This window comes from Scatophagus argus, chromosome 10, assembly GCF_020382885.2.
Source record: "Scatophagus argus isolate fScaArg1 chromosome 10, fScaArg1.pri, whole genome shotgun sequence".
Lineage (NCBI taxonomy): Eukaryota > Metazoa > Chordata > Actinopteri > Scatophagidae > Scatophagus > Scatophagus argus.
The window spans coordinates 4,916,241-4,930,772 of NC_058502.1; the positions used below are offsets into that span (position 1 = coordinate 4,916,241).

A 14,532-nucleotide genomic window follows, 5' to 3' on the forward strand; every position below is an offset into this window, starting at 1 on the left:
AAAAGTATGTGCTTGAGCACTTAAAGGAAAGGATAATCAAGGAGTTCTGTCAAAACACAGACACAACAAGAGAATAATCAATTCAACATCTATTTTTTTACTGCAGCTCATACACAGGCTACATGATACAAGCCCATGCACACCTCGCTCACAAAATGTAATTTTGTTGAGAAAGCTACACCACAGATTTACATTTGAAGCAGATCTTTCCTGGATGATTGACAGTGTACTTCTATTAAGAAATCTGTGCACAAGTCTGGCAGTTATTGTTATTCCAGTGTTGCCCAAGCTGTCAACCTGTACCTCTGAGACAGGCAGAATAATGTCTGACTCAGAGACAGCTAAAAGAATAAAGAAACGTACAAAGGGAGGTATAAAGTCTAAATGAATGTCTAGACAGCGAGACAGTGTGAGACTGACATATTGACACATAAAGAGTCAGTGTGCATTTTCCCTGTCATACTGTAGGTGTAAACTGGGCTCCTTGCACTTAAAGCCCACTAGACAAAATGCTGTAAAACTGCTACGCTAGTGAAGGGCACCAGAGAAATATATAACCTCATGCAGCATACAGCCAAATACATTAACGCATAAAGACGAAATAAAACATGAGCCCACACAGAGAAGCACTTTTCATCACCATGTTACATCACCATGCTTCCAGTCTTTGTGCTGAGCTCATGCTGGACCATCTCTTTGCTGAACACAATATTCTTATCTAACTCAGCTAAGACAGCGTATTCCCAAAATATCCCAGCATTCCTTTAAAGGCCCTGCACGCCCATACAGGTTAATTATTCTCACCGATTAGACCTCTGCTTGTTGTTGATGTTGGGCCTAGTGCACAAGTAGGCCTACGTGGATATTTTTGTAGAACAGAAAACGATCTCTCAAGATGACGTTTTGTTCATCTGATGGGTAACTGTGGGAATGGAAATGAGGCTAGTGCATACAGTATGTCCCCATTTCCACGATGATTGGGATTTATGTAACAGAACTGTTTAACATGCAGATTTGTAAGGTGCGCATGTTTGCGTTTTTGTGCCTGCACACAGTTTTAGTCATGAATCTACAGTGGATACACAATGTGTAGGAGATCCATAAAGACTATGATCAAACTACTGAAAATGAGAAAAAACAAACAAACCAGATTAAAAATCACAATATTTCTTTCAGTGCCATTTCTTTTGTCAACAACAAGAGTCAGTAACATTGTCAAAAAGTGACAAGTGGTTAGCATGTCTCAGGGGACAGTATTATTACTGCTGTTACTGAATCTGTGAAGGCAGAGACAGGTCAGTTTAATCACTGCTACACCAACATGCCACTTCAAGCAAATACATTTGTTTTGATTTTGAAATTTAGCTTACAAGGATTCACAGTTTTTATAGGCACTTTGTAGAATATTAGCAAGTGAAAGTTCAATGTATATCAAACATTTCTTTTAAAAAACTACTTCACCACATGTGTGTCACCGTTGAATGAAAGGCTGGTCCTGTTGTCTCTCGCCACGTGATTATGTATAGTTTGTCAGCTAACGAGGACTTTCTGACAGTTTGGGCATTAGTCATCCTTGAGGAACAACCATGCACACACATACAGATAAATATCCACACTATTTCAAAGCATGCTAACCTGCAATAGACGCCGTCTGGACGAGTACCTACAAATCAAATGGGACAGCATAATGAGATTTTAGAGAGACATAGCAGCGAGCAGGTAGTATAAAGACTCGGGGCAAACACCTGTACGCAAGAAAAAACAGCATAAAACACACAGCGACAAATAGTCTCTTGCCGACCCATTGTACATATCACGCAGCCAGTAAACATAATAAAATACCTCCAACCAAGTTATCTTGCACTTCAAATGCACAAATACTAAACAAATTTGTTTGTAATAACAGTAAGAAAAAAAAATCCCCAACCAAGAAGAGGATTTTTAATGGGAAGAATCCATCACTCTACACTCAGAGAATGGGCACGATCCATCACAGTGGCAGCACGGGAGGAAGAGAGGAACTGAACGCCACTCTTTCATCAGTCAGATGTGTTATATGACTGTAAAGGCTTTCTGCTGACCAGCTGAGCAGCTCTCTATTCATGCATTCACCTTGTGCTTTGCCTAAATCCCATTTACGTCAAGGAACTGACGATTTATAGCAATTGGTTTTACAAAAAAAAAAACCAACCAGGCAGCAAGTTTTGCTAGCGAAACCCCCTTTAAATACATAAGGAGTTTAGAGCGGTGGAGGAGCATTGAACAGCGAATTTTCACAAACAAATGAGTACATGTCACGCAGCCCAAAGGGAACAGGAGCTGAGGTGAACAGCGAATGCAATATGAGATGATCACTTAAAGCCTGCAAAGTAAGTTGAGAGAGGTGAAGTGGGTTGCTTACAGCTTGTATGTACAGTCGCCATCTTGTGGTCACAATGAGGCACTGAAGAACTACACTCAGTATTGATAACGAAATTTTAGAACTGTGAACAGACAGTTTGGGTGGAACTTCATACTTTCTATTGTCACCCTGCAGCCAATCAAAATCAAGTATTCACGCAGACCATAGTACCATAAGTTGATATTAAAATAACCATATTGCATATGATGCACATTAATATTTTGCCTTGTTTCATCTTATACAATCCCACCCTCTGCAGTGTTCCCTCAACACACACACACACAACATAAAGAAATTATTTCTGTACCCTATTCAATTTACATAAATCTGCTGCTACTATACAGATAGCAGATTTAATTAGTCCATTAGTCAAACATTTAATTTTCTCTGACGTTCTATCCGTTGGAAGGTTAAAAGGAGCTTTTCTTTTAGTACAAATTAATAATTTATCTCTCCTAATGTTCTAATGACAAAGAAAGATTGGTGACTATGTGTTGAAAAAAAAGGAAGGATCATGGAGACAATGTATATTCATTATTTTTTTCCATGGGACTCATAAAAAACAGAACGAATTACTGAGTGGTGACGCAGCCATCGCAACCGTCTCTGACACAATAAAAGAACAAGTCAGTTGACAGTTAATGAGATGTCAGCCATTCAAGCAAATGTCATTTTGATCATGAAAAGTTTGAACATCTGAAAACATAAAAGAAAAGGGATGTCTGTGTGTGTGAAACAAAGGGAGAAAGCAACACACACACACACACACACACACACACAAACATAATTAGGACTGGTTGCAATTCACATGTACTGTAGTTCCACTAAAATGTAAACTGCAGTGCAAATTTGAATAATAATTAAGCTTTCATATTAAAGCTTTTCATTATAGACTGAATGTTACACACACACACACACACACACACACACAATAGAAAGGCAGTGGACTCACAGGGTCTCTGAAACAGGGTATCCCAAACTTTATTTTATTGGTTTTATCAGAAGTACCATGGAGAGCAGTCACAGTTAGTGGCAACACACACACACACGACAACTTTCCTCCTATCAGTTGGTTGCTCAACAGAAATTAATTTAAAAAAAAAGAAGAGAAAATTAACACACGCACACATACATAGGACAGCCGGCAAAATGAAAAGAAAGACTGTTAAACCAAAATATAGAAACAAAAGACAAAGATTTTATTATTACCAATATTATAACTGTTGTGGTTATTATTCCATTTAAAAAAACACACCAAATCAAAATGAACAAACATTAAATCCCCAACTACACCCTGTGAGAGAGAAGGACACAGAAAGAAAGAAAGGATGGAAAAAGTGTGGAGGTGGAAAAAGATGTGACGGTTCTGAATCAGACAGATGGTGACAAATTGTCCTTTGAAAGACACAGGGCAGATAGGGAAACAGGCAGATATACTGTTCTTAACTAGAGAAGGATAGACATGAAAGAAGACAGACAGAAAACAGGTGAGTACAAGCAGGAATGAACATAGTGTTGAGTCAGTGCGATAAACAACCAGACATGCACTAGACGGACAAAATGACACCACCTGAGTCAGAATCAAAGGTGAAAAGATTGACTACGGCCCATCTGAAACGCCCCTTCAATAGACAAAAAAAGACGATGGGGGAGGGGGAACAAAGAGAAGGATAAAGTAAACCAGCAGAAAAGGAGGGATGAGTGAAAAGAAAGAGTGAGGCAGATAGAGAAAAAAGCTTTAAGCAAACTACAACTTCTCCAAAAAAGGCAATATATGTCATTCTTGAGTGTAGTGAGTGTTTTTGTTTCCTTTAAATAAATATGTAGAATTAATTCTCTACGGTTTGTGTGATGGCCATATGGTCCACCTCACTTATAACACTGTACAGTATATACACAATATTATTATTATTTCTTTAATGACAAAATAACCTTTAGATGTACATACAGTATTCCTCGCCCTCTGTCAGAGAATACAGCCACGGTATTAGAAGTAGCAAGCAGTATCTTTTGTTTTGTACAAATAACCCATGCAACTCCCATATAGATCATTTATTTAAGATACATTAACTCCTTTAAGATCTCATCTCTCATTCAATAACAGCAGATATTGCCTTTTTAACAAAAAACCTTAATTAATTAGTCAGTAATGTGCAAGTTAATCCAAAACAAACGACGTCGTCCTCTTTGTTTAAATTAAAAACATCCTGCTTTTAAACTCTACACACGTTTAAAAAAATGTAACCGAACGGAATAAAAGATGAACAGAAAACCTGAATCTGTACAACATTCAAACCATTTTTTTTGTCAACACCAGGGGAATGGGATACGATTCTCTATTACTATATACAGACATGTTATCATTCATGCACAGTGTCAACAAGTAGCACATTGACATTCCAAAATATGGAAAACATGGCATAGGGAGACGGAGGGTAAGAAGGGAAACTTGGGAAGAAGAGAAGAAAAGACAATGAAAAGGATTGCTGCCTGTTCTGGTTGCTTTGGCAGCAGAGAGACTGAGAAAGAAAGACAGAGAAAGAAGGGGAAGAGACACAGAGGGACAGACAGACACTATAACAATACACATGCTGGGCAGGAGAAGTCCATTTCAACCTCACTGACCCAGAAATCAAGGTATGGCTGTAACTTCATGTTTTTTTTTTCTTTAATGTTCATCTTCTTCCTCCTTGTCTTCCTTCTCCTCCTTCCTCTCTTTATCATCATCTTCTTATATCATAATTGTTAAATGTTACTTTAAGGATAGAGAATAACTCCGGGTAATGTTTTTTTCTTTTTTTTAATCTTTTCCAGCAGTGTCCTACATAAATTGCTGTAGCAACGTCTCAGCATGATGTCGCCCAGCTTGTACCAGCAGGGGTGTTTGTCCTTCCTTTCGTTCATTTATTCGTTTGTTTGCTTGCCTGTCTGTCTGGTGTTGCGTTCATTTATTCCTCAGTCTGTCAGACAGACAGTCAGTCAGTTAGGACGTGAACGAGCCGTAGAAAACGTATCGTCAATCTTTACATCAGAAGCAACATTGTTAATGTTTCACAACTGATTCAACACAACTGTATTTTTTCTACACCAGGTACAACATTATGACTGTGTACATTAGAGTAAAAAAAAAAAACTAAATCTGTTGTTGTTTACATCAGAAGCAACTTTGCAGCAACAGCTGTTTCACACAAGCGACAAGAACCAGTGCAATGCTTTTCCTTCATTTAAAACCCTGCCAACTTCTTCAAATCTGCGGTAGTCTACAGCACATTTCATAACTCCTTGCTTGCTCTTAGTGTTATATTTACAGCGGAGTCCTGGCTAAGCTTTGACCCTTCAAGTCTCAAAAGTCCAAACCAACCAAGACAAGAAGTTAAATTCAAGCGCTATTGCGATTCTTTGCCTGGAGAAGTTACTTTAGACGAGATAGAGCTTGACTGGGTAAAGACAGTCGTGCCAGGTGAAGCAGGCAAACTTGCTAGTCGTGTTTAGCTTCCCACCTTGGGCTTTGAACAGCTGTCATTAATCTGCTATTAGCTTCACGTTAGACTAGCTTTTAAGTCAAGGTAGATACACTGACAGAGGCGGTGCAACAAAGCCGGCACAGCAAAAGAACTAATTTTCCATCTATAAATTATGTTACCTTCTGGCAGCAAACTATATTTAATGCAAACAACTACATCAAGCTTTTCATTCCTGCACAAGGTCACTCTTGACAAATTAGGCATCAGGCACGTTTTAAGTAAATCCAACATGACATAGAAATCTCAAAGATAATTCATAACCCGTTGAAGTTACTCAAAAAACTGATGCAAACAGCTCCCACAATGTTATTTCTTTTTTGCGCAAGCTAGCATAACTTTTTACAGTGTATAAACCTTTAGCTCCATGCCAGTGAAGAGACAAATGCATACAAATTTAAATAGAAAGATTCTGGCTAGGTTAAAACAACAAGGCATTTTTTTGTCTCTTTTCAGAGTGTTAATGAAACATGAATAATATTTGGTGTTTTAAGAAAGAGCCATTGTTTAGAAAACCCTTTATAGATTGGACTGTAATATTAAGTTTCTGCTAGAAAGATTTCCCTTTGGCAAAACAGGGGTAAACTGCCACTCCAAGGCCTTCACAAGAAAACAGCTACTCTAATGGAGAGCTTCACATGGTGCAGAGTTTGGCAAATACAAGTAAAATCATCATGTATTCATTTTGGACATCACCTTCTGAATATTACAGTCACTCTGCAGTGATTCTCTATTCCACGACAATCATTTGGTGAATCAGTAATAAATCCCAGATTACAACAACCTACAACTGCTATACATCCTTAAGATACTGAATATTTGCCAAACTCCTTCAACCCAGCTCTCTACTCAGCTCTACTCTCTCACAGGGGTTGAATGCTGTGTATGACAAGATTTTTGCCAAGTTTTAAATAAGTTACATCTAGCCCAGACTACTTACTTTACAGATGACATTTAAAATACTACTTATTATATTATACATCAAGTAAAAAACACAAATCAGCAGGAAAATTCTGGCCAATTTAGATGCATACAGTGTAGTGCCATACAACGTTTAGAAGGCCTACATATACAGTAAGTTTTTTGAACATTGAAATCTCTGTGGTTTTAGGTTGAATGACTAAAATAGTTAACAGTCTGAAGTGTAAACCTCTTTGACAGTCAAGTTAGCCTTAAACATTTATATTTTTACATATATTTCAGGACAGGCTTTTGGGGACACTTTTGTGTTTTGTTTGGGCAAAAATACATGAAATATTTTCAGGATATATTTCTTGGATGTTCCCGATGATGAAAGATGATTCCCAGTCAGGTAGTCTCTGTCACTTGGTCAGTCTGTTGCTTTTGCAGTTCAATGTGGCTCATTTGACTAGCATTTTGGTGAAAGTAGTGTTCATGCTCCTGAAAGCAGGTATCGAAACATGTTTACCAGCTAGTCCAGAACCTGACAAGGGTTTTCAAAGAAGCTTAGCAGTTGCTCGAGATCCTGTTTGGTAGCTAGTTCCCTGAAACAGCATACTTATTATTTTTAAAGCCCTCGGGGAAGCCAGCTACACAATTTTCTAGATGAAAAGTAGTGTGGCAGAGCAACATGTTTGTAGAATCACTTTTCTTCCCGTAACTCAAAGGTTTCTTTGCACTCTACTTCCATTACTGCCTCAAGGTGAAAGCATAAGGTATGGTAAAAAAACAAACAAACAAAAAAACAAAACCCAATCAGATAGTGCGCTTAAATAACCAAAATGAACTCTACCACTTTGTTATTCATATTGGTTATTCAGAATCACCAGTTTAACCCAAAGAGAGCCTAACTAAGTTGAATTCACTTGGTCATACAGGTCCCAGATGGCAGTTCTGAGGGTTAAATAATTGTCTCCAATGTCTCCATAATTGTCAAACAGAGCCTGGCTGTCTTGGTTTAGTTCCTACAGGGCTGCTGTAAGGTATTCACTGCTTGCACTGGGTTAAGGCATTCATGATCCACATGCCTGAAGAATAGTGTACTGTATTTAAGAAGCATCACAATGAGTGCATGGATGGTATAATTTGGAATAAGGCTGACCACAATTTATAGACAGTCTTTAAGACTCCAAAACAGAGTGCTTTGGATCATTGGGACACTTCTTCTTATTGGTAATTCTGGATACTTGGTCTAGCAATGCCTGCAGTCAATTAAGTAGTCATGTAGTTTAGTTTAGCCACTTTGAAGAAATGTCGTAACAATTGAGAAATTGGTGTCTAAGATTAAGAAATACAAATCACTGTTAAATAGCCTACTAAAGACCAAGCTAAATGAAGAATTAGAAATCATGGTCAGGGTTAGGGATTAGTGGTCATTTTTTAAAAAGCCCTTGAGGATTTTGATTGGTCCACTGACCAGCCAGGGGGAGGTGCTTAAGACACACAGGGTTTATGACTAAAGCTGTCGAGTGAACCAAATGGAAAGTGGCATCAAAACGAGATAAACAATGACAGAGAAAGTTAAGAAGCAGACAGCCTATGAGGTTTCACAGAGGGCGGCATCGAAGTTTTTCCAAGTCTATTGCAATGTGATGACTGCCACATGATTCTGGCAATCTCGTTGGTGGAAAACCAGGTAACAGAAATCCACATTTAAAAAAAACCAAACAAAAACAAACACATGTAAGATTAACCTAAATATTTATGCAATGATAACAGTTTCTCTAACAGTTTTAAACGGTACAGTGGCCATTTTGTCTTCTCAGACATGGCCTTATTAAAGGTAAAAGCACACTAACCCTTTCTTGATTCAAATTAGACCTTAAATCATTTACATCTACAGTATAAAGCAACAGAGAAAGGGCCCGATCAGGAGCGCATGGCATAACCAAGACATTCAGAAGGAAAACAGGGGAGCTGTAATGCATGTTCAACTCTTGGTATTTACATTTCTAACCTCAGTGATGTTCAAAACATTTCACTGAACGTGCCCTTCCACAAAAGAGTCTCGCTCAGCTTTTCTACAGGCTGGGAGAGTGAGAGTCAAAAAGACCTCAAATACGAAAGCATATTCCGCCTCATTCAGCAACAACAATACGAGAGGCATTTTTTTTTCACAGTACTTAACCATCTTCCCACAACGCACAAGCACAGAAACACACAGTCAAACACCAGCATACACACACAGTTTGTTGTCATTAAAAAGTTGTGGCAATGCATCTGGTTCATTCTGATTGTGTTGTCCGTATCATCTGACCATGCATCTATATACTGATACAGTTATTCTGTCTTTTTCTATCTCACTCGTGCCTGTCACTGTAGCTAAATGCCAACTATTCTCCAACACCAGCAGGAGGGGATTAATGGGACTGCTGTTGTTGAAGCCACATATTGTAGGAAATGTGATGGTGTGTCAGTCTGTTTCAACCTTTAGCTCCTAGTCTTATTAAAACTCTTTTTCATTTTTGTATGGTTGAACCTGCTGGAGCACAGCTGGGGATTGGTTTTATAATTTTGTAACAGGGGTGGGTTTAAGACAATTTGATTGGTTTGAGTTTATGGGTCAAGATAAAAGATGCATTCCTTAGTTTATACCTTTTTCTTCCATTTTTCCATCTTCTGAGCTATCTATTTAGCTCCTTTGATTTTCATGTTTGTCGTCATCCTTCCATGCATTCGTACTTCCTTCCATTTTGTTTTCAGATGCTTTAATGCGTCCTCCATTTCTTCATCTGTACATCCATCCATTCATTGGTCATTCAATCTGTTGCGTAAAGGTAGGGAGTGATAGATCAATGACACAGCCTTGATTTCCAAATTCATCCATTCATCCACCTCCCCTTGGCTTCTTCCTCCATGTTCTCCCTCACCCTTCCCTTCATCACCTCCCATTATTTTAGAAACCCTGGATGTGGCAATAAGCCTCCAGTGAGGAGAAGAGGATGTAGAGGAGCCACAGGCTGATGAACAGCATGGTGGTCAGGACCTTCGAAGTCCGGGGCCCACCCAGCTCTCCACCGATCTCTGGCCGCCGTCGGTACATCAGTACGGCGACGCAGATGAAGGCAAAGATGGTGAAGAGCGTGACGGAGAAGGCCAAGGTACCTGGATCCACGTTGAAGTCCTTCCCCTTGCTATTGTGGTAGATGGCTGCAATGGACCACGCCACCTGTCAGACATCAGAAGAATCAAACTTAACAACAAGACTTGTAGTGACTCAAAGCACTCATGAAACGAGAACTATTACAAACACAAACGCAGTAAGCAGCTCCGAACCAATTCATTAGTCTATGAATAAGCTGAACTCACCCCAATGCCCAGGAAAACATTGACAGCATTGGAACCTGTCACGTTACCGATGGATGCGTCTGCGTACTGATCCTGGATAGCAGCTACCTTACTGGCAAAAGTATCTGATTGGACAAAGAAAGGGAGGGAAGCAGATTAAATGTGGGCATACCTTTTATTTTCTTTCAACACGCACTGCTCAGCGGATGCTTATCAAAAAAGTCCTGCTATACTTTAATTATGATGGGAGCTAAATTCTCTGACCGTAGCGATGCTCATATTTTCATACTATTAGATTAAGTCATCTCCGAACAGAAGTCTCTTAATTTGAATATCTAAACAAAAGAGAGAACAGGGATTGTTTCAGTGATGTATCAGTTCCTCCACATTAAAACTTAGCAGGGTCAGAGTAAGAGTGCAGCCATGGTTTATACTTCCATTTCCAGCTAAGTAATCAGAACATTTAATTTTTACACATGCTTGTAACATGCTTTAAGACTAGGCTGTTGTGCCTGAGTGCATCAAAAGCTCCACATAACAGAACAAAATTTTTGGTGGAATCCTTTATGGGAATATCCCCAGGTTTCTGCTCACACACAGAAATACTTCACTCTTTGAAGGAGAAAGCTTTATTCAGAAACTTCTTTAATTGGATCATTAAGTTGAAACATTTTGAATAATTTCACAATGAATGTCCACGATGGCATGCAATGGGTATGGACTTTAGTGAGACTATGATCCTTTCTCTTGTGCCACAATCAGGCCAGATTTTAATTGTGCACATGTCCTCATCACTTTGCTGTAAGCAAGAGGAAACAGTTTATTATGGACTTGGCCTTTTCTCTTCTGCCACCATCAGACCAAACTTTAAGGCTACCGTTATGTAATTGCTGTAATTTACCAAACACAGTGCAGACTGAGAGAGTGAAAGCTATAGAGAGGTCACAGTGCATTGGCTCTAATAACACAAATTGTGCTGTTCAGTGCAAATGATGTTCTATACTGACTGAATGTTATGGACCACATACAGATTTATACTTTAACACGAACAGAGTAACAGAGAAGGCCGTTCTTGGTAAATGCAGATCACTTACAATTATTAACAGAGAACACTGTGCAATCCTTTTCCCTGCATTTAGACAAGAAACCTTAAATTAGAAACAAGATCTTTAATCCTGTTACAGTGTTCTGTCGCTGGCAGCCAGCACAGGCCATTATTGGTCCAAGATCAATAATTTACAAGGCTGAATCACAGCTTGCAGGGGCAAACAAATCTTGGCCTGACAACTAATCAGCATTGTGCTGTTTAGTCCCAAAATTCTCCCCTGGTTTCATACTTGCCAAGCTACAGAAGCCCCAAAGGCACTGTTTTCCTCCTGGTATTGAAAGTAGCAGTGGAGACCTTGCCAAATCCCAACAATAGGCTCTTCCCTCTGAGCACAATGACTTAGCAGAAAGCCAAATGGTCAGTTGGCACTCTTTTCTCTCACTAATGTTCTGAACATCTTCTCTTTTGTTATTGATTATCATGGAAATTGTCTGTAAGCTCCAACGAAATCATGAAATTAATACTCAAAACATTGATGGTTCAAATATAGTCATTTTCTAATTTCAATGGGAAACAAACAAACAAACAGGAAGTCAAAAGAAGTATCTCAAAATGACAGGATGACAACACTATCTCTGATAGTTATCCAGCTGCTCAGCTAACCAAGCACAACTTTCCAAGTGAATTACACAATGGACAATTCCAGAACATTACCTTCTACAGATGCTAAGCAAGAGGCTACATCAGCTACACAGACAGATTTACAATTTGATCTAAGATAAGACCAGATGCATCTATTACTTTGAACACGAGATGAGCAAACTTTGGGCCACATCAATATGATATAATTAGGTACATGGCAGTAACAGAATAGTACAAAAAGGAGCGCTACACTGAATAAAGATAAAGGTAAAATTCAGAAATTCATGTCTTCCAAACATAGCGAGAGTAGCTACAACAGTTAACAGTAACACAAGTTAAAAAAGGCAAGGAGGTGAAGGAGAAACAGAGAAAAAGAGAAGCAAGAGTTTTCTTGGAGCAGCAGCCAAACTGGCGGAGGAAAAAGAGGATGATGGGAGGTCTGACAGAGGACTGAGAAGGGGAGAAGCAATGGGTCAAACAAAGACTCCAGCAAATATAAATCTCCCCATACAAGGTGTAAAGCTTCAAGAACAGGCCTGCTGGACTTGGAAAAGTGTGTGTGTGCAGGCAATTTTTGTATCCCTATCTTTCTGTGTGTGTGTTTCTATGTACAGTGCATACATGTACACTGTGTGCCACCTGGGTCCAATCTGACGCCATGCCTCCACCAGCTGGTAAAGGGCTGCGGATGTATGTGTGCATGCATCAATCGGTCTGTGTCCTCGTGTGTCTGATTGAGTGGGTGAGCGTGTGAGTGCTTGCATGTTCAGTAGCAGAGTGTGTGTGTTTGTGTGTGTGTGTGTGTGTGAGAAACAGGTTCCACTCTGTAGCTCCTTCTGTTAGAGCATGCCTCCCTGGAGAGTTTTCTGCCCTTTTCTTCTGCCTCTTTGTCAATCATCCAGTGTTTCTCTCCGTCTCCTCTTTCTGCCTCATCCACCCTCTCTCCATCCTCTCCCTCAACCTTTCCTCTTGCCTCTCAAAATGGAATGACTCATTGGGGAGCAGTGGCGTGTCCTAGACAATGGAGGTAGGTGTGGAAATGTTTGCCTGATGGTGACAATAGAGGAAGGATCAGGGGTCCTCAAAAACATCAGGATCCATCCTCTTGGGACCATTCTATCCACAGAAAATTTCAAAGAAATCTGGCCCTTAGTTTTAATGATACCTTGTCATGTTCAAATAATTGCTCAGGGCTCTGACCGTACTGATGTTTATCATAATAGAGCTTTGTCAGCTCTGAGTAAAATAAAGGTCTTTATTTTCCAGATTATTTCCCTGCATACACATCTCCTGCTTTCCTACATAGCATGAATATTCTTAAAACATAGAATCAACTAATATTCTAGATTTCTGTGAGACCCTCGCTGAGTTGTGCTGCTTTCCCTTCGATTCGTTGAATTTCTCAAACCAAAGCTGACAATGGTGTTTTCTTTCCTGAATCATGGTTTCTTCTGATTATCCTCCAAGTCATCTTTAGCATTGGCTGAAGAGTTTATGCCAGGATGTGCAAACACAAGAAGGATCCATTTTTGTCTTTTTGCCTTCTTAAATCTTTAATGCCACTTTAATATCCCTTCATGACCCCAAATCCTCGAGGTTTAGATCACATTTTGCCACAACAAATTCAAATTAAAAACGGTCAAATGATGATGTCACTTACACTGCTGCAGTTTGCGTCTGTTTCTGCCCAAGTCAAGGCATGAAACAGAACAATACATGCTTTATAGATGCCTTATTATTCAGACCTTAATGTTTTCAACATACTTTAGATTTCGAACTGATGATGCTCAGGAGTTTTATTAAAACCCCAAACCAATAACAAATTTTGGGTTCTAAAATCTCGTTTAAAAGCTCCACTCCTGCTGTTTTCTTTCTCCTTTCTGTCTCCTTCGTTGCGTGTGGGTGTGTGTTAGCCCAGCTAACTGTGATAAATGAGGTTAATCATCATGGAACCACAGCACAGGATGGGTTTTATTAACTGTAATAGCCACAGAACTTGAAGTCTGTTCCTTAGTGTGTGTCTGTGTGTGTGTGGGCCACAGGAGGTTCTGTTAATAAGGCTGAGAGCCTCAGAATCTATGAGCCACTTTGTTTCCATTCTGCAGCTCTTCACACTGTGTGTTTGTGTGTGTGTATTTCTGTGTTTCAAACAGCTGTGTGTATGTGTTTGTCCGTAAATGCAACTGTTAGCTAACATGAATACCTGTTTGTATGTGTTCAAATTTTCAGCATGTTTACATATATATTTGTATGTGTGTATGTGTGTGTGTATGTGTGTGTGTGTGTGCAATAGTACCTAATACATCACTTTTATCCCTGAGCTCCCTAAATGGGAGGACAGAGACCACCTGAGCCTGACATGACAAATAGCCCCATGCTAATAACATATTGTGGTCACAGTGCATGTGTGTTTTGTGTGTGTGTGCATGCAGAGGCAGGAGACTGAGGCCAAGGTTAAAACATATTTAGCCAGCTGTTGCAGTCATCGGTCATTCGTCACATTTAGCCGATGATCCATGCTGCTGTCTGCAGACTGCACTGCTTCCTCTAACAGACTCCCACATATAAAGAGACACTGAAGAGACTGGGAACTGAAGGGTCAGTCATAGTAAAACTCTTTCAGCGTGACACCATATAAATCACTGTCATGTAGAAAACCTCTTAAAATCTAA

General features: G+C 39.5%; 1 protein-coding gene across 4 annotated transcripts in view; it reads right to left on the reverse strand.

The window, feature by feature from the left end:
* Window positions 1-3,357: 3,357 nt before the first annotated feature.
* Window positions 3,358-14,532, reverse strand: part of slc8a1b (solute carrier family 8 member 1b) — a 124,346-nt gene continuing 113,171 nt past the window's right edge. For all 4 annotated transcript variants that reach the window (XM_046401091.1, XM_046401088.1, XM_046401090.1 and 1 more), the window contains 2 exons: window positions 10,192-10,295; window positions 3,358-10,051 (listed from right to left, as the gene is read on the reverse strand). In XM_046401091.1, the coding sequence (XP_046257047.1) occupies window positions 9,779-10,051; window positions 10,192-10,295 (377 nt within the window). In that variant the 3' untranslated portion in view covers window positions 3,358-9,778. The remainder of the gene's footprint in view (window positions 10,052-10,191; window positions 10,296-14,532) is intronic.